The sequence below is a fragment of the Bemisia tabaci genome, chromosome 1 (genome assembly GCF_918797505.1).
Source record: "Bemisia tabaci chromosome 1, PGI_BMITA_v3".
In the NCBI taxonomy this organism is placed as follows: domain Eukaryota; kingdom Metazoa; phylum Arthropoda; class Insecta; order Hemiptera; family Aleyrodidae; genus Bemisia; species Bemisia tabaci.
Window position 1 is genome coordinate 74,960,428 of NC_092793.1, and position 27,031 is coordinate 74,987,458.

Sequence of the window (27,031 nt, forward strand, 5' to 3'; positions counted from 1 at the left end):
TAATGAAATTTTATCTGCTTTTCTTCGCTCATCATGATGCAGAATGACTCGCTCCGTGCATTCATATTTCTACTCTCGTTTTCTTCCCGGGTCCCCGCCCCCCATTTTTGGTCGAGGCTCAGACGCAAGCCAGCGAGCCTCTCATAATTAAAGAACAGGTGTCCATAAGGGGCCGTTCAAGTGCTACGTGAGTTAATTATGGGAGGAGGCGAAATAAATGAATTTTGAGAAAATATTTTTTCTGTATTAAGCATATTTTTGCGAATAAAAAAAAATATTGGAGATAAAAAATTTATTTGTTATAAGTATGCATCGATACATTTACTTTTTTTTTTTAAATAATTGAACTTTTTTCCAAGATTTCTTGAAAAAAAAAAAAAAAAACACGTCTCATTTGAAACGTAGACAAAGAAAAAGAGGGGAAATGGAGAAATCCTATTGATGGAAGCGGGTGGTTGCAATGGGCAAGGGTGGTAAGTAATAGACTAAATGACAGCAACATACGAGAGACCCTATAGTCAGTCCATCACCCCCCCCCCCCCCCCAGTCTAAAACTACAACCCATCTAAACCAACTGGATTGCACCAATTTCCCTTCGTCCTCTTTGTCTATAGCTTTGTCTATCAATTTCAGTAATCAGCCCGCAGGAGTTAAAATCCGATCTTCCCATTGTAAGAATCCTTTTCTACGTAAAATTTTGAAGAGCTAGCACGTGACTTTCTTCCAATTCAGACTTTGTCAAATATTCAAATATTTCTTATTGACTCCTCATTGACACTGGTATGATAAAACGGTGGAAAATGGTTCCGGTTGAGATTCTGCGACGAGAGGACGGGAATAGTGGGAATCTAACGAATAAATCAAGCATGACCCCATCGGGAGGAGTAAAGGTTGAAGGGCTGAAATGCAACATCCACGGTATGATAAGATGAGTCCGGGACAAGGGTGAGGAGTCGGCATGTTCCGGTGAAAAAAGTCCTCTTGCTCTTTGCATGCTTCGGAAACAAAATTTATAAGTTGTTGTTCGGCGAGCGAGCGAATTCATTGAAGCTGAATAGAGGCAAAGCATAAAAGCGGTGCTCCGTCGCTCAAAAATATTGTAACGGAATAAATCAAATAACACAAAACAGAACGCAATCAAAGAGATTGGAAAGGGAACGACAAGACCCGGGCGGGAGGATGAGAAGTGGTGCACGCGTGGGTCACACGAGCGGGCTCTTCGCAAGTTTCCAAGTCCTGATCACAATTCCTGTTCTTCCACGTCAGATATCTCTTTTTTATTATTTTTTTCTACCCGCCACTTTTTCAAGCGCAAGACCTGCCCCATTTAGGGCCATTTTCTGCCCCTCGAGGGTCAAATTTGAAAGTACTTTGTACCCCCCGAAAAACTGTCTTTGTCAGCAATCTAGTGTCCAATCTGCGATGTTTCGATCATTGATTGTGCAATTTAAGTACGTGTAGGCAGATTCAGACACTTCAGGGGGGCTTAAGGGGTGTCTGAAGGGCTCTGTTTGGAAAATTTCCAAAATTTTAAAGCATCTAATATGCAGTTGAATCAACTTATCATGAATAATTGCCAAATCCCTGCGTCTTTCCTTTTCTTTCCTTCGTTCGTTCCTTCTTTCTTTGTTCCTTTTTTCTTCCTCTTTTTTCGGGCGAACAAGGGGGGGGGGGCATATGGCCTACGCCCCCCTCCCCCCTGGATTCTAGGATGGTATGTTCATATGCACTTCGTTTTTGGTTAGGGTGGTTTCAAGCTCTATTGTAAAAATTGAAAGTTTTTCATCCGAGATATATTTAGACCACATCCGCAATCTTGGATTTCCGAATATTAGAAATTTGACCAGAAAGTCAAATTTCCCATCAAAAAGTGCACGAGAATACCAAATTTTGATAAAATCAATAGAACAGGAGCCGAGGAAGTATGCCTCAAGACTTTTCTTGCAAATATGCATTGTGCAAGATAAAATACTGATAATATACAAATACAAGATTTCCCTTGTACATAAACAGGGTCCTTCTTGTATGTATAAAAAATTGGTTTTTGCAAAACTTGCTCCACTAAAAGTTTGAAAATTGCACGTACTTCCGTTTGGCAGAAATATGACCAAATCTCAAATTGGGCACTTCAATCGCATTCGGTTTTTAATCTTCATTGCTATGCAACATTTTAAAATGAGAAACACAAAAATTGCTTGAGCTAGTTTTGTTGTGTCTAGCAAATTGCCGATTTTTTAATAATTATCAGAACCCGCCACGTTTTAACGTGCACTTGATAAAGGCACTCGGAGCGGCATTTTGCGTGAAAAAGGCGTTCATTGATGATGCGAGACGCTTTTCAATTCAAGGAAAGGATACCTCTTCATAATGTGTGATCAAACCCCGCTCTTCACCACGGAATATTAAAAATAGACAATAATTGTGAAAACCAAAGTCAGTGATACAGATTCGATCTGCCAAAAAAAAAAGTACCGATGTAAGATGATGACTAAGAATGAGTTTGAAAAAAATGCTACGGATAACGTCAATAAAATGGATAGTTGCTGTCTCCTAAAATTCTTCACCTCTTTGAAGGAAATTAAGAGAAAGTAGCTTCCTGACTTAGACTTAGGTCGCCATTACTATAGCGGAACGTGAACATGCACACAAAAAATTATGCGCTTTTGTTCTCCCTTTACTCAGAGATGAGCAGTGCACAATAATGGATCAGGAGTAGGGAGTTCATTTGGACATTTGACGAAACTTTCTTTTTCGGAAAGCACCGTCGCCAGCTTTCACGGAAAACCAAAGGCTTCTATGTTAGGAAAGTTATCGAATGGAGTAGAGTTCGTCAACTTAGTCGGAAGAGCTTCATGAAGCCCGCGACACTTCACACCCGAGCGAAAACTTGGGGGATTCTATTAAGTTTCTTTTTTCTCCAAAGGGTCGATGAAGTCGGGTTTTGGCGAAAACTTGATCCACCAAGTTGTCGCAAGTGAAAATCCGACAGGCGAGTCTCAGAGAAAAAAGAGCGGTTTAGCCCTCCGCCCTTGCGCTTAGCGTCAACTCTCTTACTGAGATTACTGCAGCCACAACTTCCAGGCTACAAAGCAACTTGTCAATTATTTCAAATTTCTACTCTTCCCTTTCTACTTTCTTTCCTAATTGAACAAACCTCTTTTTCTCTCGCTGTGTGAGATTCGTAGCCGTAATCATATCCTGAAGCAGCTCATTTCCTGTGGATTATCGCATATGGATTTATTTTGGTTACAGGAGTTTCAAGAAAGTCTTCAATATTGCTTCATAAAAAGAGAAAATTCACTGAACTTCGATTGAAACGGCTGAATCGGTCATGCAGGAGAACTTCGAGGCTGAGCAAGCTTGAGTACCTTAATAGGGAAAGCTGCCGCGACAGCGAAGAGAGCAGTAGGTGTCAAATTTTCGAAATCCATATTCTTCTCGTAAAGGTAATGTAGATGAAGCGAAAGGGTGGAAAACCAAAAGCAACCGGGAAGAAACCCAAGCACCGAGAGGGGGCGGAGGAAAGACTTACAGTAACAGTGGTCGCCTCTGCATCTGAAAATGGGAACTCAGTGTCTTGCACGTCACTGGGTTCAGCTGATTCGTCATTTAGTTCCGCCTGCAACATTGGAGGAGGTTGCTATTTGAATGCTTTGCATGTTAGTGGGCCACATAAAATAAAAATTAAAATAATAAAAAGTAACATATTAAAAATTTAAATAATGAAAAGTAAAATAATAAAAATTTAAATAATAAAACGTAAAATAATAAAAAATTTAAATAATAAAAAGTAAAATAATATAAATTTAAATAATGAAAATTCAAATAATACTTAAAATTAAATTAACAATGCGGATCGTTGCTCGAGTATGACTTCTCGTTGTTCTGTGGTTTATAGTCAACCCCCAGAATAGAATTTTTTTAAAAAAAATCAAAAGTTTAAAGACAGAGACTATATTTCAGAGACCGCGCACTGCTACATCTTCCTTTTAATGCTATATTACTCTTGAAGTTCAACGCTCATATTCGCCTCATGATGATTGATGCTCAAAAATTTAAGCGAGTGGTTTTTGCAACCTCAACCTATCGTGCGAAAAGCCCAGCAAAGTGCTATTCCATACATTCATCAGTCATCATTTGGCAATGTTTAATTGAACTAGTTGCTCATCAACCATTACGAAGCGAAAAAAATGTTGACCTCAGAATTTAACAATAGCGCATCGACAAAGTCTGAAATGCACTCATAACTTCACAATCTGCGTAAGAAATTTGCGTTTTTTTAAGCTTCCCGCTTCAAAAACGATACTACGGCACAGGTGAACATTTTGTTAGAGGAGTCGCTCCATCGTCGGCGACATTCATCATGGCCGACGCTTGCGCGCAGTTCCGCGCGTAATTCGAGGAGAGTTCAAGGTCAATCAATTCGGGCGTGGAAAATATGAACGTTAACACACCGATTGTTATCTGGTCTAATCCAGTTCCGGTGTTATCTCGCCCATCAAACGTGTTTTGGCGGATTGGCGTCGGCCATGATGATTATTGCCGACGATGGAACGACTCCTCTTACAAAATGTTCACCTGTGCCGTAGTATCGTTTTTGAAGCGGGAAGCTCAAAAAACCGCAAATTTCTTACGCAGACTGTGAAGTTATGAGTGCATTTCAGACTTTGCCGATGCGCTCATCGTGATTTTTGAGGCATTATCTATAAGAAACAACTCTTATTTTTGCTCTAGTGCTTTACCCAATTCCATAGCTTAGAAAGTCAGCGCGGGGTCTCTAAAAAACTTTTCTTGGGAACGTAGAAAACAATAAAATAAAAAACAAATCAAAATAAAACAAGTTGGATTTGCAATCGCTAGCGATAGCAATATTCGTCATGGGAACGTTAGCTTCTGGGATATGAAAATGTTAAGGTACAGTTCGTTTGTAGTATCTTCTGAATTGAAGGGGCTATGTAATTTTGTGTTGACATCTCTTTTTTAACATTTTTAATTATTTTCTTTGCATACAAGAAAGCTGTTATGTACCAATTATTTATTTTCGTTGGATTATATATGGTTTTCGGAAGTTAACGCATTTAAGTTTCAGGTTCGCTTTTTCGGCGTAAAGTATACATAAGGTGTCCCAAAAGCACCGGGACTTGTTCTGTAACTTCGAAAGTAAGATAGATACAGACATGATCTTGATTTCATTTTAAAGATCAACTCAATACCTATCGATTAAAACCAAGATCAGCTCAATCGGATAAAAATTGACCGAGTTATGGCAATTTGAAATCAGCGAGGAAAGTTTACGCCTACGGTTTTTAAGGAAGATTCTTCATCGCCGTAAATCGAAAAGTCGGCCGATAAAGTGATGCTTATTGTGTTTTTTTATTTTCGAGGTGTCATTTATCAACATTTTGTACCATCAAACACAACAGTTGACAGTGCGTATTATTGCAAAGTACTAAAGGAGTTGAGAATGCACATTTCCCGGAAACGGTCGGACTTGAAAGCTTCGTGGATACTCCATCAAGACAATGCGCGGCCTCACACATCGAGCTTAACACGTGAATTTATGAGTAAAAATGGAGTTGAAACAATCCCTCATCCCCCTAATAGCGCTGACTTGGCTCCATGTGATTTTTGGATGTTTCCCACGCTTAAAAAGGAGCTTCGCGGACGAAGATTCGTATCGAAGACCGAAATCCAGAATGCAATTCAAAACTTCTTCAACTCCATCCCAGAGGAAGAATTCAGGAAAACAATGTTGGATAAGTGGCAAGAGCGCATGAAAAAGTGCATCCGGTTTGATGGACGGTACTTTGAAAAGCAAAAGGAAATTATGGAAGATTCGGAGGAAAGTGGATACGAATATTAACTTTTTGAATCCTGGTAAGCGAAAAATCTTCCTAAAAACCGTAGGGGTAAACTTTCCTCACTAATTTCAAATTGTCATAACTCGGTCAATTTTTATTCGATTGAGCTGATCTTGGTTTTAATCGATAGGTATTGAGTTGATCTTTAAAATGAGACCAAAATCATGTCTGCATCTATCTTACTTTTGAAGTTACAGAACCAGTCCCGGTACTTTTGGGACACCCTACGTATGATATTTTTACTCTACACATATGCCCGAATACGCATCATAAGGGACCTATGTGCTTCCTAAGTTGCCAAGTATTAATTATTGTTAGATTATTGGTCTAAAACATTCAATACAACCAGTAAAAATTAGCTGTCCCCTACGAGATTCGAACCCCCGCTCCCACAAAAAGTGACACTCTCCCAGGGTCAGAACGGTGTTGTAGTTATCTGAGCTATCTCGCCGCTCGGATATGGGAGGAGAAAAAGAGAACAGTTAAGTGATCTCGGACGCTGAGCGGGGCTTCACAAAAGACGTCCTTGAGATTTCAACGGTTCGGCCACTGGCGTGGTAAGAGAAAACGGATCAAGCCCATTACTCTGTGAGACATTGTTTACCTATGCTGTCATGTGTCACAAGGTTCATGTCAGAATGCATTTGCGATCGCGGCAGTAAACTGAGGCAATATTTCTGTATTCATGGATTAAATCCATCAATCGAGTTCTGATTTTGGCTCATATATCCGTAACGGGTCCTCCAGAACAATTTTCCGCCTTGTACGATGGTTATTATTTCTTTATATCTATGTTTAAAATTTGAGGTGGGATAATGGCGGCTTCTCAAGAGCAACGAGGTAGGCGATCTTTTGCACCAACGAACAGAAAACTGATGGCGAAAAATAGCCAATGAAAACCTCCCAAAAAAAAGAATTTGCCTAAAAACGGAACTTCGTGGTTCTGCGCAGATTTACCAGTCAGACACGACATCTCAAGGTGGAAAAAAACTCGCTGAAAGCGAATTTTAGAAATCAACACAACTTGACGTAGAGACATGATTGGCTAAAAAATACAACGGTTTTTGATACATCGGAAAATCAACCAAAAATCGGAGACTGGGCGAAACGCTCAAGGTCGCAGAGGTATAGGGAATCCCATAGCGAAAGCAACGGAACGATTGTAATATCATGGGGAACAAAAATAAAAACACGCGCGACTTTAAGATAAGAGGAAATATTACACATACAAATCGGGAGGTAATAGATTACGTCATCAGTCCAATAGGCAACGTCGTAATTAAGCTAAGGCGTAAGAGAAACAAAAACAAAGCGCCCTCAGCTAGTGCCGCAGAACGAATTTCATTAAAACGTGTAGATACAACTATTCGAGCTTCATGGATGTCCATGCTGCATACGCACGGAAGCGAAGGCGTTTTGACTCTCCAAGAGCTCAACGCTTCATCTGAGGGCGCGGCGCTGCAGCGCGTAGTGGAACGAGTCAGTTGGAGAGGTGGACCTACAATATTTTCAGCTGAAACTGCAATTTTGATGTTCACTTCGTCAGTTTATGAATATTAAGAGAGGATTCTAGGGTAAATTAAGCGAGGAAACCGCAACAGAACCACTTTTAAACCTCTAGGTTTGGTATTGACGAAGATTCGGCTTTTAAAGTCTCCGTATCATGTCTGACCTCATCATACAGGCTGGTTCATTTGTGCGGCGCTGGCTGGCAGTACTGCAAAGATCCGGAGAGACGGATTGCCCTCAACTGATCATTTTTACTACAAATATATCTCTTAGAAATGCATTAATTTTTAGCGCGACATTGTCAGTTTTCCGAAAAATGCTTTGATTGTTTAGATGCAGTATAGCAATGTGCGCTGCGCAGTGCGGCCCCTTTACTAACTGATCTAGAAACGACGACTGCGGCAGAGTCTACTCATGGAATAATTTTTTGATCATGTATTTCGGGAACATAATTGTTTTCGCGGCAGATTTGTTTTAATATATTACAACGTTGCCAGCTCTAAAAATTGCAAAATACAATAAGTGTTTGAGCTTGATTTGTAGAGTTTCCTTTAACTTACTTTCACGAGTCGTCCTTTGTTTGGATTTTCCCCCATTAAGAAAAATACTTATGACGTTTAAGTTTGAAATTTTTTAGGGACAATACAATTTTGTGTGTAAATCACACAAAATTTTGAACAAAAAGAGGACAATTCATCTTTTGAAGAAATAAAATGAGACAGTGTACCTATCCTATAACACGCCGAAGTATACCTATTATGAGATTTTCTAGTCGTACTAGCGAAACTGTAGCACAGTTGAGTAGCCTTCTGATATTTTTATGTTCCTAAGTCCGGCTCCAAAGTTATAATATATTGATTTTCACTCAATTTTTGTAAAAACTGTCCTACATATGATGATATCTTTGACGGCCTCCTTAAACGTCCCTTATTCACAATGAACCCCACACCAGAAAAAGGGCTTTTTGAAGAACGACGATAAACGAGGCCTTTGGCTACTGAATGGACCCTCTTCATTCATTGAAAATCCGTAAGAGCCCGCATCCAAGCACGAGGGAACCATGCCCGGTTTTTTGTTCTCCGTCTCGAAGAGCCAAATATCTGGATTTGCAAATATTTACCCACGCAGACAAAATCTAATATCGCGTGTCCATACCACGCCTTGGCACGCTCGCTGCGAATCCGCGAACAAGGGTTAGGCCTGCCACCTATCCTTTGCCAAAATACGTGAGGGGTAGTCGTGAGGGGGCGGGGAGGGGGTCGATGGGCGTACATTTCCCGAGATAAATCTTCCCTGTAATTAAACCCACTTCCCTCACCGCATCATGTCCGACCACGAAAAATTACTAGCCCTGGGTTACAAGTTACCACCGACGTCGGGGCGTTGAAAGATAAACACGGGTTTGATTGTTTGGACGCGCTCTTTCAATTATATTATTTACCCTCCTTTTTCCACTGATGGGGCCGCGCACGTCGCCACTTTTGGCCCATTCGTCCGTATTTATGCTAAAAGGAACTATGTAACACGTAAACCCTATGCACGTGGTTCCTTTTAGCATAAATACGTCCATTTTGGTCTAAGCGAATTTTCTACCGACCCGAATCAACACGTCGTCACCTTCCAGGCAAAGTATCACAAGCGCCATGCGACGTTTAAAAATTTCCGCCGCCATTTTATTTTCTTACAGAGAAATTGTTCAACGAAGCTGTCCGAAAATTTCACTGAATTTTCTTTGTGCTGCCGATAAATTTAGTGAAATTTCCAAACAGATTCAACCAACGATTTCTCAGTAAAGAAATAAAATAGCGGCGGAAATTTTTAAACGTCGCATGGCGCTTGTGATACTTTGCCTGGAAGGTGACGACGTATTTACATCGACTGTGCTCTTATTTTTCGTCTTGTATACGACACAGTCTTTAAGACGAAACATTCGAGATTTGGCAGACACTAAGGAGGGGTCTCAATAAGGGTCGTTTTTGGGCCGAATCAAGCTGAATTTCCTCAACTCTAAGTTTTTTTGTGAATTGAATGTCCATATTTACAGAGTGCATCGGATTTGGTCAATTTTGGTCTCTTTTCAAATCTGATATCGGCCCTGACATGGGTCTAAAGGCCGAACTTAGCGAAAAATATCCGTTTTTTAGCAGTCGACCGAAAATCCTCCTAACTCGCATTTTCCGCCAAAGTCAGTCTCTAGACCCATTTTTAAAGCCAGAATTAGACCCAAAAAGAAACCAAAAATGACAGAATCATGATTATTCTCGTGAACTGCATACCCTCATTGCGCAAATAAATCGTAAAGTTTGGAAAATTCAGAGTGGACCCAAAAACGGCCCCTATCGATACCGGCCCTCCTTAAAAAAAAGAAAATTCAAAACCTAGTAAGTGCCATTATAGGTGTTGCTAAGATTGTGCAACCATTTCTCTGATTTAATAGGAATTTAATGTCTCGAGAATAAAATCCATGACATAAAAATAAGACCAGAAATTATGGAAAATATCCTGATAAAACATTCATGAAGTGAATGAATTTAGGTTTCTTTACAACGAGGAACACTGTGGAAAATCTTTGGCAACACCCGGTGGCGCTCAGCAGGTTTTGATTTCCCACCATTCAGTTAGGCTCAAAGACGTAAAGTTTGAAAAAACTCGCATCCCTCAATCCGATATCGTGATGTGAAAATTTGCAAAGAGTATTAGTGCAAGTTGATCTTGATCACTCAGTGAAATGAAGCAGACGAGGGGATATACATTCAGCTTTGAAACGGGTGAGATTGCAGGAGCCCAGAGGGCTGAAGATAGTGGCTACGGGTTGGTGACCTCACTCGCTGAGCTTGAAAGGAAGCTATTTAAAAGCGTCGTTTAGTTCAATGATGGGTTAATTTTTCTGAAAGTCAAACGCTACTGGTTATTAGCTACTTTAATTTTCTCGCCCTCGGAGCGAACGATAGTTCCCGGAGACACTTGAAACCTGTAAAACTCACACGATTGCCCATTTCAAGGCAGGTCCGGAGTCAATGAAGTAATTTTTACGGCGAACGAGATGATCCGAAGGCGGGAAATTGCTTGTCGGGCCATGTTCGTCTTGGCCGCTGCAAGTAATGAAAAAAGTATCGCGTTAAGCTAAGCGTGAAATCGAACGTAACGATATAAAATCGGCGCTAGCGGGGAAAGAATGCCCGGTGACTCCCGGGGACTCTCCGTGCGAATACGCTGTTTTCGGTCGGCATTCGCGGAGTTGCAATTAAGGATTCCGCCGGCTTTGGCGGCCCGATCGTTTATTATCGGAAGCTGATAGGCTCCCGGATTTAGCTGCGGATTTGCATAAAACGCTCGCACACGGAGGGAATCGCCGAATCGATTTTCGCGGCAATTATGAGAACTCCGGCTGGGCCGAATAAATTCCGCCGGGCCGATTTTGTTTAAGCGCTCCGATTTAAATCGCGGCGCTCCGCTGCTAGTTAACTCTCGAGTGTGGAGCTAACTAAATCGTCCCGCGCGAGTGTATATCCGGAGTGTGAGGTGGAAAAAAAGAACAACAAAAAAAGCGGAATAATAGGAGGTGATGGGTAGCATAATAATTGTGCTTCATTGGTTTAATGCATAGCGTTGACTAAACCAGTGTTACTTACATTGAGAGAGTCCGTTCGTATATAGGACGTGACGCTCTAGGAGAGACAGAAACTGTCTGAGCATACGTTGCGGGTGTGTTACGAGGTAAGAGGAGGAGTGTAGAGCTGTGTAACGTAACACTGAAGTTTTAAGCTGAAAAATCGTTCCAGGACTGTAACTTTTCATCCGAAATGTCTTATGAAATGCCAATTGACATCAAATAAGGCATTACGTACTTTTGTAGAGGGATGTGCTAGGCCTGTGTTCAAGGTGCGTTACTGAGAGAAAGATGAATTAAAAATATCCGATTTTTAGGGTCATGTATTTCATGAACAGCCCTAGTGTTTTGAAGAGAGCCCTACGTGTAAGTTTCAGGCCTGTTCAGATTTCATTCATAAACGGGCCTCAGATCATTTTCACCAGAAAATGAGCGACTGGACAAGATCACAACCTTACTGGTATACGGATAACACTTTCGGAGGGGGAGGGGGGTGTCTCGGGGCCCCCCTTACTTGCGCCAGTGAAAAGGCCCAATGCAGATAGGTATGTCTGGTCTGGTTGATTCCATCCAATTCAACTTGAGGTTGGCGGTGTGCTAGGGCAGTTAAGTTGGAGAATCAGACAAAATAAGCGGAAATTCATTCATTGCGAATGTCGTCGGGGGGCGAGGGGGGGGGGGGAGGTGGGCTATGTGGAAAACTAGGTAAAAATCCTCGGGGGCGGCCAAGACCAGGGCGCTCGCGCGCCTTCCCAGTGCGGAAGTGAATCGCAGGGCGATGACAGGAAATCCTCTCGCAATTCCCAACTTTCCTAATTATCAAGTAATTGCTTTTAAATCCGAGAGCCGTGAGCCAGATTGCGCGGCTAAGACCTGCACTCTCCCCGTGCCGGAAAGTTTCGTACAGCAGCTTATTCGCGCCGGCCCCCCCTCCCCACCCCTCCCCCTGCCGGGCATGTAACAGCATAATAATAAAAGGATGCGCTTTCATGCGAGCCACCCTCGTGGTAAGCAAAGTGCATACACCGCAGTGCACGCTCAAAAGCGCGCAAGATCCAGCCTATCCCACGTGAACGTACGTGGTTTGAGCTCAGCACGGCGCTCTTTACCGGTGGATCTCCGTAGTGTTGTCGGATCCATCGTCGAATCAGCCCGCTTTATGGTGTTTTGTGTGGAGTGAATGGCAACGATGGATCCCAATCATAGCGCTCGCTATCCTTCAGAATCCGCACCGGTAATGCATCGAATCGCGAGAGCTGAAGCCGCAGCACCTGTAACGAGGCTGACTCGATATGGGGTTTAAACACATGCGTGGGATTTTACTTGTTAATGCTCATTACATTGTGCGATCGCGACTTGGAAATTTCTCCCTCTCTCCGAGTGGCTTCCGATTGGGTTAAGGGCCCGCATTGCCTTGCCGTGGCGAGGCGCTGTAAGCGCTTCCTTAAGGAGTGCTTAGAACTCGGACGTCCTAAATTGATCGCATTTAGCAGGAAGAAACGAATCCACATCAGCTATTGACAAATTGACTTGGGCAATTTAATTTTTTGCACACTGAAAAAAAAAAACTCCAGCCGTGGAAGCCGCACTTACCGGCTATATGGACATCCCGTCCGCTTTCCGGGCTCAGTGGCCGAAAGTTCCGGGCGCAGAACCCGGAGCAGTCAAAACTACGGCTCCAGCACCCGGAACTTTCGGCCTCTGAGTCCGGAACAGACGGTTTGTCTATACGGCCCGCAGCTTTCTTTTCCGCGCAATAGAACGTTTGTGCGGATTCCTTTGGACATTTTAAAGGATTTGCATCGTATTATGCAGGAAATTTGTTGAATATCGCACGAAAATCTGTACAATCATTTCCGTGTAAAAAATCAAATTTCCCAATCAAATTAGGCAATAATTGATGTGGCTTGGTTCCTTTCTGCTTAACGCGGTTCAAAAATCATACTCTATAATGTAAAATCATAATGGTTACGCACAACGGATAAGGCCTGAGGCGCGTGACTCATCGAGGGGTTGGGCCGTGAAGCGGTCAGGGGGCAAACTTCTTTGGTTTTTCAATTACAGAAAAATTGAACACGTGAAACAAACAGATCCGACAAGTGCTCAATTTTTGCGAGAGGCCTTGTTGCGTGTTTTACACTGGTATTGTTAAAATCCACTTGAGCGAATGAAATAACGTATTCCGAATTTTACCAAGAATTAAGGCCTGCAAGGCTTCGTCGAAACGTCAAAATGGTTGCGTGGTCTTTCACCATCCCCTTTTAATCCAGGATGGGAGTTGATTTTCAACATAAAATTCGGCTAATTAGAACATTGCACATTAATTCGAGATGAATCAAGCTATTTATTTCACCCCCTACTCGCATTGATTAATTCCGTTTCAGTCTGTTTTAATTGCGAAATGAAGTTCATGCGCTGTGAGGGTTGCAGTAAGTAATATTGAATGTTTATTTCATGGTTTTAATTAAGTGAGGATGTCATTGTGTTCATGCAGTCATTTTATGAATCGCTAAGATTTCTAGCATAATTAGTGTTGTTTCCAGATTCATCATAGCTGCAAGCTGTTCGATGCACCTGAGCAAAACGAGAAATTGATTTTGCGAATTTGGTTTCATATACACAGCGCACATACGACACAATTGAAGAAAAGAATTTATTAAAATTGCATGCTGTTGCCTGTAGGTAAATAGAGATGGGATCATGTAGAATATTGATTATCACGAAGCGGCAAAAAAATGCAGCCTTTGATTTTAAAATGCGTATATCGCTAAATCAGGCGTTTTTATGCTTTTAAGAACTACGTTCAAATGCATTGAGGAGAAAAAGAAACTATATGTACACAGGATTAGAGTTTTTTATAGATCTCCTTTAGAGTTATTTCATTTTTTCCCACAGTCACAGTTCCTTACCACAGTTGTTCGCGAAGAGAAGAAGAAGAAGAAGAAGAAGAGGACAGAAGAGGAGTAAGAAGGACGAAAAAGGGAAAAAAGCTACACGAGAATGCATGAGGAAAATTAAATGAGAGAAAAAGAAAATAAATGGATGAGGGGGAAAAAAGGAAGAAGAAGAAGATGAAGAAAAGAGAGAGAGGAAAGAGAAAAAATGAGAAAGAAGATGATGAGGAAAAGAGGACGAAGATAATAGAAAGAGGAAATGAGAAGTAATAATTGAAATAAATGTATCATTGTAAAATTGTACGCTTAATCGAAACACACAAGAAGTAGCTTTTTACCAAATGGGAAAATATTATATAAACGCCATATCAGTTCGCCTTCAAGTCTTAGTGCAGGCAAAATGAGTTCCCACGTAGTCAAATAGTGGTATCGTCGTGAAATGACGCGCTCTTTGGAACCTGCACAAATAAGGACTACTTATACTAAACAGGAAGAGGTTGCTTTAACGTCAAGTCAGTTTGCCGTCAATTTTGAGTGTAGGCAACACAAGCTCCTCCGTGGTCGAATGGTGGTATCATCCCCCATACAACAGTCGGACGTAATCATTATTAACCTCTTATATATTATACAGAAACATAGGTTCCATTTTATAGTTCGATCGAAACAATCCCGGTGTATTGCCCAGGTGAATTGCAGTAATTTGCCCTATTATTAAGGAAGCGTTCAATTATTAGAATTGCAATTTGAGGCGAAATAGCTGGACCCATGACCTCTATCACGGGTTTTTCGCTAGTAAGACGTGCACGTTGAATTTACGTACTGACAAACACCAGAGCTGCTCTAAGTTAAAAATCACCTATCTCGAATAGGACGTTCCAATTTTTTAATTGTTTTTTATAAGCTATTCTATTATCTTTGTGAGCAATCGACAAGCAATTCTACTTCTTTATCCCTACAGTAAGATTTGAGCTTCGACAGAGATCCGCTCTTGAACTTTGGTATCTCTCTATTGTTCACCATATCCTTAATTTTTGGATTTTCCCCCTCTCGATACGTGTTCAAAATTTCTACCGTTTTATTTATATCCTCCATCCGTCCTCTTTTAAAACTAATTTTTATTTTGTTCTCGTATCACAGAGGTGTAGATAGCCAGAGCTGGTGAGGCAACGCTCAAAAATAAATGAATTTTTACCACTACTACTGCATAAAGTTACGTTCAAAATGTACACGCAAAAATGAACTCCTCAGCGAGAAAGGCAGAACACGGAGCCGCACGGAAAGGCATACCAAAAATGTCGGAAAAAAAGGCTCAAGATACAAACTGAAGAACCGTAGAGCATTCTCTTTTCTTTCGCTTGCAAACCTCTTTAATACGGAGGTTTTTTCTCTTTCTCTTTTTCTTTTTCTTTCGGAGTCATTATAATTGAGTTGGGTGAGCCGAAAGAGGAAGATTGAGCAGTAAGTTGTTTTAGTGGAGCCGCAACAGCGAGCAGAAACGGCTGCCTCCACGTCGGAAGATTAAAAAAGGCTCGGCCTTTTCATTCTCCGTCTTCCCTTGCAGAGCAAACAGTGAAACATTAAAATTACAAGAGTCATTTACGAAGATACGTCCTACCCCAAGCGCCGCGCTTACTCACGAGAGTTCAAGCGCAAGAACAAAAGCCAAGCAACGTAGAGTTGCGAATTTTTTGTTTATGTTTTTCTTCGCTCATCAACAGGCTACCAACATTCGGGAATTCCTCAATAATCCCTCAATCATCCTCGTCACTTATTTTTTCGATGGCGGGTCGATTGAGACCTGGTATCAAGATCTCCAGTAAAATTTAGACGGAAACCGGTTAAAGTTTGGACACTGAGCCTCACGAAAACTGTCAGGATTCTGAAAAAATGGCGTGGCAGAAAGGGGGGGGGTGCTAAAATTTGACAGCTACTGCATTGGTTGCCTATTTTGTCATAGTATCCGCATCGAGAGGATTTTCAGCTCAACATTGATTTCACAACTGAGTTAAAACGCTTCACTATGTAATTTAAGTGAAGTTTCAGGCACTGCACGGAAATAAAATCTCATTTTCTGTTAATTTGAATCAGGGCCGGATTTACCTACTTGCCGCCCCTGGGCTGCCTCTATTTTGCCACCTCCTTTTCATTCGTTTTAAAACATCGATACAAACCATCAAGTGAACGTGCCGGAGGAGGAGGGGTGCATAAGACGCGTTTACTCGTGTTGGGCACATCTTTTGTGAAAGCCTTGTCAACACTAGCAAAAATTCACGGAACTTCGCGCGAAAGTTAAGTTTCGTAAACCTATCTTTGTGTGGACAAGGCCTTTCATTTATAAGAAATGAACGAAAAAATTATGGAAGAATAAACATGAATGAGGTTTAATATGTTTAATTTTTCCACCGCGCCGACCGCACTGTTTTTGACGCAATGCGTGAAGTATTCATGCAGTCTTGTAGGCGCTACGCGTTTCACGTCAACCGCTGCTGACAGCACTACGTTTGACGCAATGCGTGAAGTATTCATGGAGTCTTGTAGGCGCTAATATGTATTTCATGCTGACCGGCGCGCCGAGGGCTTCTTCATTTCATCTCAACTCCTCGTCATCATTGCTCTCTGCGCCGCTCTAGGCCAAATTGCGTGTTTGGTTTCTCTCTTAACTAGACTAATGAAAGGTGCTGTCTCTTGTATCACGGAAAGACGAACAAATTGGAAAACACTAATAATTTAGCTCTCAGGAAATGAGAGATTTTGTCGCCTTTTCTAGTTTGTAATTTTTTTTTTTTTATTTTGATACCTATATACATTTGAAAAAATGGCAAAATTTGCCGCCTTCTAAATTTGCCGCCATGGGCCGCGGCCCATGTGGCCACCGCCTAAATCCGGCCTTGATTTGAATCGTTTACATGCCGCATCGACAATTTTTTGGGAACCCCGAAAGTCTCATGCATGAATCATGCAAAAAAGCCGCCTGATACCGGATTTCAAAAAAATTGAATTCACAAAGATTCCACTCACAGCGCCCCTTCATTTTCGTCGAATTTATTTTGGAGCATATTTTGCCCCCAGAAAACCTGAATGGTATGAACAGAGAGTACGATCCCCTCTATAAGAGTGGAGTTCTCTCCGCAAAAATAATTGATCCCGCTTTGTGAATTGATTTCACTTTTGCCAAAACAGACGTCGCTCCGTGCTCCGTATCACTAAGATCTCCCCCCACCCCCACCCTCCCAGAGGGGATCAAAATGTCTCCGGAATGAGAGTCACTCCGAGATTTTTAACTGTACAATTGTTTTGTTAACCGTGGGGTTTACAGTGTAAATAGGAGGCTACACTGTTTTGTTTTCCAATTCGACGTGCTCGAATGACATCAGGCCGAAGGAGCTTGTAAAAGTATCTATACTTCAAAGTCGGAGTATGTAATTTGATTAGACGAGGTAGGCATTGCCTTGTACGAGCGGAGCAGCGGCGAGCTGAGATTTCTAGGAAGGCGGACGTGGACGTAAGGTCTTTAAGTTAGCAGAAAATAGGCTAAAGGTTTATCTTGCTTGTCGCAGTTCTGTCGCTTTGCACAGGGGAAAAAGTTCTCGTTGATTCGGTCCTGGGTCGAAACTGAGCAAAGATCATGCCGGGTTCACTGGGACAAGAGGTCGCCACGCTCTCGAGTCTCGCCCTCCGCCCGCCCGGGGCAGATTTATGTTGGCTCTAGGAAACAACTAGCTTTCCCGTTCCCTCGACGCCCGAAACTTTTTGCACAAGTGAAATCTGCATTTTGCTTCTACTTAAACTGTCCACTGTGCAAGGCAGTATTTCACCGTCTTCCCTACTTTCCTTCGATTACGCGATAATTAATGAATATCTGCAACGCTCTATCTAAGACTTTTTCCAGGGGGATCCGCTCTGCTCAGAGACAAAATATTCCGGAGATCCCGCAGGAAATACTTCTTTCAGTGCATAGGCGGATCCAGACACTTTGAACGGGGGGGGGGGGGAGGGGAAGGGAGGTCCGAGGGGTATTTCCTAGAAAATTTTCGAAATTTAAAAGCATCTATTATACAATTCGAGTTAATTTTGGTTTTTTTTTTTGGGATCAGGGCCGGATTAAGGGGGTGGCCACATGGGCCGCGGCCAATGGCGGCAAATCTATAAGGGTCGGCAAATTTTACAATTTCTTTAAATGTAGGTATAAAAAAATTCGGATTTAGGAAAAAAATTACAAACGAGAAAAGGCGACCAAATCTCTAATTTTCTAAGAGTATAGTAATTTCTACTTTTGTCGTCTTTCAGTGATACAAGAGACAGCACCTTTAATTAGTCTAGTTAAAAGAGAAACAAAACACGCAATTTGGCCTGGAACGGCGCGGCGTAGAGAGCAATGATGACGAGGACTTGAGATGAAAAGGAGCGAAGTCCTCGGCACGGCGATCGGCATGTAACACATATTAGCGCCTACAAGACTGCACGAATACTTCACGCATTGCATCAAACACAGTGCGGTCATTGCAGACAGCGTGAAACGGATAGCGCCTACAAGAATGCATGAATACCTCACGCATTGCGGTAAACACAGTGCGATCAGCGTGCGACGCATAGCGCCTACAAGACTGCGTGAATACTTCACGCATTGCGTCAAACACATTGCGGTCTGCGAGGCGCGGCGAGGAACGTTGAAATTATTAATCCACATTTGTGTTTACTCTTTCATAATTTTTTCGTTCATTGCTTATGAATGGAAGGCCTTGTCCACACAGAGATAGGTTTACGAAACTTAACTTTCGCGCAAAGTTCCGTGAACTTTTGCTAGTAGTGTTGACAGGGCTTTCCCAAAAAATGTGTCTAACACGAGTAAACGCGTCTTTTACACCCCTCCCTCGCTGGCACGTTCATTTGATGGTTCTCATTGATGTTTCAAAACGAATGAGAAGGGGGCGGCAAGTAGGTAAATCCGGCCCTGTTTGGGATGAGGGGAAAAATTCGCAACAGTGCCCCCATCATGAGGGTCGTCGAAACGCCCACCATGAAAGGTGCCCACCGAAGTCAAAGTTCGAGTCAATTTCGTTATGAATAATTACTGAATATAAACGCCCTTCGATTGAATGTCACAGAGCGCAAGGCTGCGCTGTGAAAGCGGCTGATACGTATGTAAAAAGAAATAAATCACACAATGGAGAATTTGCAGGTGTCTGAATTTTGATGAATACCATGATCGAATCGACGCTACCAAGTGAGCTGAATACGAGGATACCCTTGGTTCACAAATTGAACAATTATTAGGAAAGATATGACAAAATGATTTAATCTGCTTAAATACATGCGTTTAAATGGGGAACGCCGCTAGAAGACGATACTAGGTGGCGCATTTTCTCACTTTTAAATCTATTTTCGCACTACTTCACATTACCGAAAAAAATTATAAAAAATACTACAAAATCAGCTCTTTAGGCACTTTCAGATGAAGCAATAAAAAAATTTGCGTACAAATTCTCCACTCCAGGTCAAAGTTTTGCTTAGTTTTGGTGGAAATCATAGGAGATGAGGGGGAATCAGGCAACTTTGGCAGCTTAGGTTGATTCTGGTTGAAATCGTCCAATTATCCCGCACTCATGCATCTGGATGTATTTTGGAGCGGTTTCAACAAGTTTCTTAAGGGAATGAGTATGGGGAAGGGTGAATGGTGGGGGGGGGGGAGGATAAAAACAATCAAAGCCATGGCTGTGTCTGGAGTATCGGAGGCGGACCAGGAATGCCCAACTTGAGTGTAGCTGTAGCCGGCACGACGGGCAATCTGCACCGCTTAGTCCCCTTGTTTTCCGGCACTGAAATTAATCTAATTCACTCGGTCATGGCCCATTTGCATCTCTGCAACAGCTTCCCGGAAGGGGGACGCTCTGGCTCCCGGGCGAAATTTCGTATTAATCTCGGCGCACTGCAGCAGAGCACAACCTGCCACACTCCTGCCTCCCATACAGACTTACTTACGAGGGCAAGTATCAATTATTTGATGGCTACTAATTTATACCCAGTGGAAGTACCTATTGGAAGAGCTTGATTTCGTTCGATACGTCGAGAAAAAAATATAGGATACGGGTATCGGTATACGGTACGGTTCCATGGACCGACTAGTATACAGCCGATATCAATCATAGAGTACACAGAGTCGTAATGCAAGTGGGAGAGCTGGCGCCACTTTTAAGCATTTTCCAGGTCCCGAATTGCGAGATTCCTGCGCGGCGCCGCGCCGGGTCCCTTTTTCGATACATAATCGATTTTTTGCGATACACGGGAACCCGGCCATATTCCACACCGCCATTTTGGATCGAATATGTATTGAAAAAGTGACCCCGCACACCGGGCTCGGAACTCGTCGAGCAGAACATGGCGCAAGCTCTCCCACTTACATTCCGACTCTATGTACTCTATGATATCAATACGCAAAGTAACTTGATAAAAAGAGTATGGAAACCTCGCCAGGTACCTTGACTATAGAAGAATAACCTACTATTTTTTTAAAAACGCAATTATTTAACCCCATTAAACCACCAAAAACTGTTGAACTATCTGTGATACAGAAAAATGTTGAAATGAAAAAAATGTAATGTAATAAATTGGTGGAAATAGTTTTAATAAGGTAGAATATTAACTCCCCATGGAGGTCAGAGGACCCGAAAATGACGGCGCTTTATTTCGGTTTTTGAGGATGGAAGGAGGGTCATTGCCAACTTTTGACGGTTTATCACTAACCGCACTTGCTGCCAACCTTACTACATCCAAAATGATATACCTCGAATAAGGCACACGATTAGCCGTAAAATTGTGTAAATATGTCGTGATGATCGATGCATTTTAATGAATTTCTCGTTTGATGATCGATGCATTTTAGTGAATTTCTCGTTTGATGATCGATGCATTTTAGTGAATTTCTCGTTCTCGTGCGATTTGAAAATAAAACTAGGTACATTTTAAGCCATTTTGTTTTTACATTTTCTTATACAGCGTCCGCCATTTTTGAGTCCTAATGACTTTATGAGGTTCAAGATGTAGGAGCTAATCAAAAGCGATAGCCACATGACGATACTTTCACTATCAACTTACTCTGTCAGTACGTAAACCTTTTTGGGTTGAAATAATAAGTTTTTTTTTTTTTTTTTTTTTTTTTCTTTTTTTTTTTGAAAACTGAGTATTTTTAAGATGCGTATATTAGTTCTTGAAATAGGCTCAGGAGTCATTGAATTAATTCCATGTTTCCCTTCCCTTTTTTTAGTATCCATCCTCATCTCCAGGATTATTATCACAGACAAACTTCAAAGATTCCTCGTTTCGTCGCCTGCCGTGATTGGAAACGTACGTACACGAGAAAATAACAAAAAAAATGAAGTGGCAAAGAGAAAGAACTGGGGTATAAACTCACCGAATAATAGCATCTATTTCCACTTTTAGACTTTTGTTCCACGTATAAAGATGAGAAGGGCGGGAAATGATGGACAAAAAAGATGACAAATGATATTGCACGACACTCACACGTACACGTAAAGTGCAAAGTGGGGCGTCTATCAATTTGTCGCGAGGAAGGTTTCGCTCTTCAAAGGACTCACCAAGGGAGTTGTTTCACTAGTGAATAAAAGTATTTTATTTCCAATTTTTGCGCCTTCTATCCCATTCTCCGCGTCTCAGTTGCAAGATATCAATTCAATCCAGTTAGGGTCCTCAAGCTTGCGCCCTGAGAGCCAAGCAGAACACAAAATAAAACTTGGAATTTCCGCAAAAAAGAAGGAGAGGGGGGGGGGGGAAACCTGTCACATGCAAGAAAACAAGTGTAGTTATTTCAGTTAAAATCGGTATTTCAATTTTATGATTTTGTTTTCTTGATCGGACTAATCTTGCTCAGTTCGAACGTTGTTTTCGAAGCGACTTCTTCATTACAGCTCTGATGGCTGAAACTTCTAATCTTAGTATGACCTAAACAAACAGGAGTTTATACTTTTTTCACTGGGACTACATCATCCATTACATGGCAACTGGGTTAGAAATCTTCGCTCTTAGGATAGGACGTGAGGGCGTACCTCTAAATTGTCATGAGCTCCATGAAGAATGGGGCGACACCGATGACAAGGCTCATCTCAAATAATAGAGTCACGTGTTCACATCATTAAGCGGTTATTTGACGTGGGCTACAATCGATCATTCTATTTATACTGTTATTAAGACTACCAAAATTAATTGGAAACGTCGATATCATTCAGATGATTGCACGGAGAAAAAAACTTCGTGCGTGGGACCCGAAGTTTAGGTCATATGGATCTCTGAAGTTTTCGGATTGAGTATCTGAACACTTTAGGTCCAGCTGCTGAAGTTTGGATCACACATATGAAACTTCAGTTCTTACATCTGAAGTACTTCGGTTTTCACATCCGAAAAACTTCGGTTCTCACATCCGAAAAGCTTCGGTTCTCACATCCGAAGTACTTCAGATGTAAGAAATGAAGTTTCAGATGTGTGATCCGAACCTCGACAGCTAGACCTAAAGTGTTCAGATGCTCAATCCGAAAACTTCAGAGATCCATATGACCTAAACTTCGGGTCCCACGCACGAGGTTTTTTTCTCCGTGTGGGGTAGTACAAAAATTTTAGGGGATAACTCTTAACACTTTTTTCCGTGATTCTTGAGTTTAGTTTCACCCGAAGTGGAAAAAATTCGCCACTTTCTCTTTCGAGAGAGTGCGCATCTTACTCTTGAGAGCCATCGGGCGGATGCAGATGCGGGCTTGTTAAAAACCCCCATCGTAAAAAGCGCCCTTTCGCTTAAATGCGTTCAATCGTTAGTCGGTCGCAAGAGCACGGCGCGGCGGCGGCGGTGCTCATCTCACGGGGCGGAGAAGGAAAAACCGGCTGACGAGAGGGAGAGGGGAAGGCGCCGCGAAAATCGGGGCAAAAACAAGCATGAGCTCTAATCTGCGAATTCTCGACAGCAATTGTGGGAAAAAGCTTCAGCGGACGTAGCACCTAGATCCGCCGCGCGGGCTCCTATCTCGTATTCAGATCGTGGTCGAAACATCAGTGCGATGTTTTTAACGCCGGGTTTTTGATCTCCTCCGGGAAACCACCGCCGGTGCTCATGTTTACGTTTCCCAACTCTCCCTACCCTATCCGCGTCGCTTTTTTACGGATCCACCCCCATCCCACCCCTACGGGAGGTCCTCCCGGGCAGAAGTTGCATATTTTAATATGTTTTACAAATCGGACGCGGACCCGGAATTTGTAATCCGCCCGGCGCCTCCGGCTCCGGCGCCCGGTCCCGGACGAGGACGCCTCGCGAGATACGGAATATTCCGAGGTGTCGAGAGCTCAATACACCATCAGAAGGCACCCGGGCGCGGTCTGTATCGTGGGCACGGACTCAAGTGTCGCCAAACTGCGCCGGCTTTAACACAAAAGTCGAATTTCCGCGAAGGGATTCGGCTGAGTTTTTAACCTACTGCCGACCTCAGTTACAACAAATCCCTTCCGGGTGACGACGCACAGTGGATCGAGTCAATAGGAGAGGTCGGACAAAATTTGGAAACTTTAAACGCTTATAACCCCGTTGATACAAAACTTTGAAGCGCTAAAAGTGGTTCTATTGGTTTCCTCGTGTAATTTTCTTTTAAACGCAACCCTTGAATTTTAAAATGTGACAAGATAAACATCAAAATTTGCAGTTTTGGTCAAAACTTTCATGTCCGACTTGCCTGATTGACTTGATCCGTTATACGACGGTGCGCTTACATCATTTGGACCGCGTTTAGCAGAAAGGAACCAAGCCACATCGGTAATTGCCAAAAACTAGGCAATTGCAATTTTTACAGGAGAAAGTTTGTGCGGATTCCTTTGAAAATTTTAAGGAATTTGCTTCGCACTGTGCAGAAAATACACTGAAATTAGGACACAAATCCCCACAACCGTTTTCATGCGAAAAATTAAAGTGCCCAATTAAATTTGGCAATAGCTGGTGTGGCTTGGTTCCTTCCTGCTTAACGCGATCCATTTGGTTTTCAAACTTACTGACCATATCCGAAATTCTCCACCCGTTTACCGAAGGGAAAGTGATGAAAAGTGGATGGATGCAACCGTTGGCCAAAATTCATCAAGCAACTGGGTTTAGTTCTTATTGTCTTCAGCACAGCCCCAGAAGTTCGAAATTGCAATGCCCAACGTTTCCCTGATTTTCCTAACAAATGTTGATGAAATCCCATAACATTTAAGGATATTCAGATGACACATAAAAAAAAGACATAATTTGAAATAGTTTTTAGGCAACATACGTTCTTTGGAATGTCAAGCACATTCTGGAGAGCGGTTACTAAAATGTGATTTGTTTTCTTGACACTTTTTCTAGATTTCCTGAAATTTTTCAGTTTTTCCTGACCGTGGCAACCCTGACTCAGAACTTGAAAGGTGCGCAAAGCAGTGCATGTGTCAGAGTGGATTTTGAAGTGAAGATTCTGAGCTAAGACGTAAGCGATGGCCCCTCCTGCATCCCAATGCAGATTTCACTCGTCAGACATTTTTGATCCACGGTATTTTGAGAGTGAAAGCATATCTGACAGATCGTATATTCTCTTATATATAACAGCGACAGCCGAGAGAAGACTAATGGACATAGTTTTTTGTGGTGATTTTGAATGGTGTCTAAACAAAGATGTCTTTTTGCTTCCTTAAGAGTAACATATAGCCCTCTTGCTTTTTTCTTCAATTTGGGTGAAAAATTCATCAACATGCATGGAGTATCAAGCAATTTTTATTGGGGAAGAAGAAAAAATCAAGTCATTTCTAAGGGAAAATCTGAAATTTTACTGACCAAAACTTACTGGCCTCAGTTTTCTATACTGTGCAGTTTTCAATTGCTATGTGGGTGCTACATGTACAAGTACATCGTAAAACTGTACACTGTACAGATCTTAAATTATGCAATTTTTTGGCTGATTTTCTGTTGAAAACATCGGCCATTTGCCTAAATATTGTCCATTTATAGAATGTGAGTATTTCGTTCGTTTTATGAGATCGAGAGGGAAAATTTTGCGCGACTTCTAAATACACAGGAAACACTTTTGGACAAAACGCACAGGAAAAAGCCATACGCTTCGATCATGAAATAATTTTCCAGAGTGGTGAGGAGGGAATAAAAAATTTACAATGAAGAAAAGAGAGGTTAAAAATAGAGGAGGATATACGACATTTTGAAAGGTACCTGTCAGATAGCCCGGAGCGTCGGATTTTGAGAAAAAAAGAAAACACAATATTCTCGTTTTCGCTCTACCAGGAAAACATCAGATTACAAAAGAAGTTTAAAACTTTTTCACGAATATCCTGAAACAAAATTATTGCCCCGACATAAATAAGCGGATAAAAGCTTCGTTCAATGTTTTTAGAGAAAAAAGTAGCACACATCGATTTGTTTCAACAGTTTATTTTTTGGTAATTATGAGTTACCCACTCAAATGAGTTTCATTTCATTTCAATCAGAATACGCCTTTGGCGTAGGATTGCCACTTTTGATCACTGATTAAATGTATACACCGAACGAAAACATTAGTTAGGTATGTGCTTAGATAGGTTCTAATTCGTTGAGCAACTAAACCAACCTTGCGGCAACGTATAATGTATCACGCAAAATTGAAGGCGCGGCAAATCGGAGTTGTTGCTCTTTAATTCAAGAAGTCTTAATCATGTAGGCATCATGTTATGACGTAAGTATGCTTAACACAGATTGTTTAGCCAACTATTTACCACTGGATTCAATAACGAAATTGGGGTCTCACAGCTACTTAAATCAAAGGCATTTTTGCTATTTATTTCCAAAATATTAAGATAATTTTAGATCAATGGAATATTGCGAATTTTGAACAAACATGCAATTGCATGCAGATTCCAAAACATCGGATTCCAGAATAACCTAGAAATGAGAGAACTGAATGCAATAGAGTTTTCCAAAATCATCTTTGGACACTGACAAGTAACCTAACGATACATTTTTTGCTTGAACTAATTTGACGAATCCCTTAATTTTATATTATTTTGCTTGGTATAAGTTTTGCGTTGCTCGAAGGTCCGGTTATTTTCACTCGAGGACTTTGTAAAACCATGAATGTTAATAAAATTGTCAAGAACTGAATGTTGATTTGAAATTTGCAAAATACCATTAACCGAAAATCATGTCAAAATGATGCAAACACATCGCAACAATAATATAGATTGAAACACTTGTAAGAACCAAGTTTTACTGATGAATATTTTGGTGAATAGTTGGCTGGACGAATTTTTGCTATGCGGGCCTACCTTTTCATACAATATCTTACGCATTACAGCGCTATAATATCGGTTTGACGCGCCTTTACTTCAATGAAACTTTACACGTTGTTGCAAAATCAATTTATTGCTCAACAAAAATCTATGGATTACGACTCTAAAAGTTCAAACGTCAGTTTCCCCGTGTACTATGTACCTAACTACAGTCACCCGAAAGGCAATTTCAACCTCTACATACTGCATTATGACTGTAGTTATTTGTTGTGTGGACAGGAACGATCGCACTGGGGGAACGGCTACCCACTGAAGCTTGAGAGGAGGCTCAAGGCATAAAGGATGAGTACAGGTTGCTTCAGAATGCAACATGGGGACCTCGCGGAAGGTGGAATATAAATTCAATGGGTGCAAAACCGCCAGTCTCTTGCGCCAATTCTAATTTCTGCATTCACCGGAATCGTAAACTCCACTCTCCTGGTCGGGGGAGGGAAAGGGGGCTGTATTTGTCAAGGGGGATTAAATGAAACGACGAAATTTATTGGTGTTTGTATTGTTCCTTTAGTCGGTTATCTAATCTATGCATCAGCCCTGATCGAGCTTTTGATTCGACCGTCGTCGTTGGATATTCAAATACGGAGCTTTGCACCAAGGTTCATGCCTGGCTCTCTTATCCGTTTCTTATATCCCTTATCCGATTCTTTTATCTCCCAGCGTGCGAGCTTGGAGATCTTCGCAAGTTGGTAACACTTTTTTGCTCCATGCAAATGTGTTGTAAACAATCGATTCTACTTGCGGCAGTCCCCTTCGAAAGGCGGCGATTGATTTACAAGCATTTAAAAGAATGAAATTGGAAAAATGTCCTTAGTACAGATTCTATT

At 41.7% G+C, this 27,031-nt stretch overlaps 1 protein-coding gene across 13 annotated transcripts in view; it reads right to left on the minus strand.

The window, feature by feature from the left end:
• The window catches only part of Mp (collagen XV/XVIII-type protein multiplexin), a 240,236-nt gene that overhangs the window by 48,508 nt on the left and 164,697 nt on the right, over window positions 1-27,031 (minus strand). For 10 of the 13 annotated variants that reach the window (XM_019050525.2, XM_072306167.1, XM_072306168.1 and 7 more), the window contains one exon: window positions 3,533-3,619. The exons of the other annotated variants lie outside the window; for them this stretch is intronic. In XM_019050525.2, coding sequence (XP_018906070.2) covers window positions 3,533-3,619 — 87 coding nt within the window. The remainder of the gene's footprint in view (window positions 1-3,532; window positions 3,620-27,031) is intronic. 13 annotated transcript variants of the gene reach the window in all.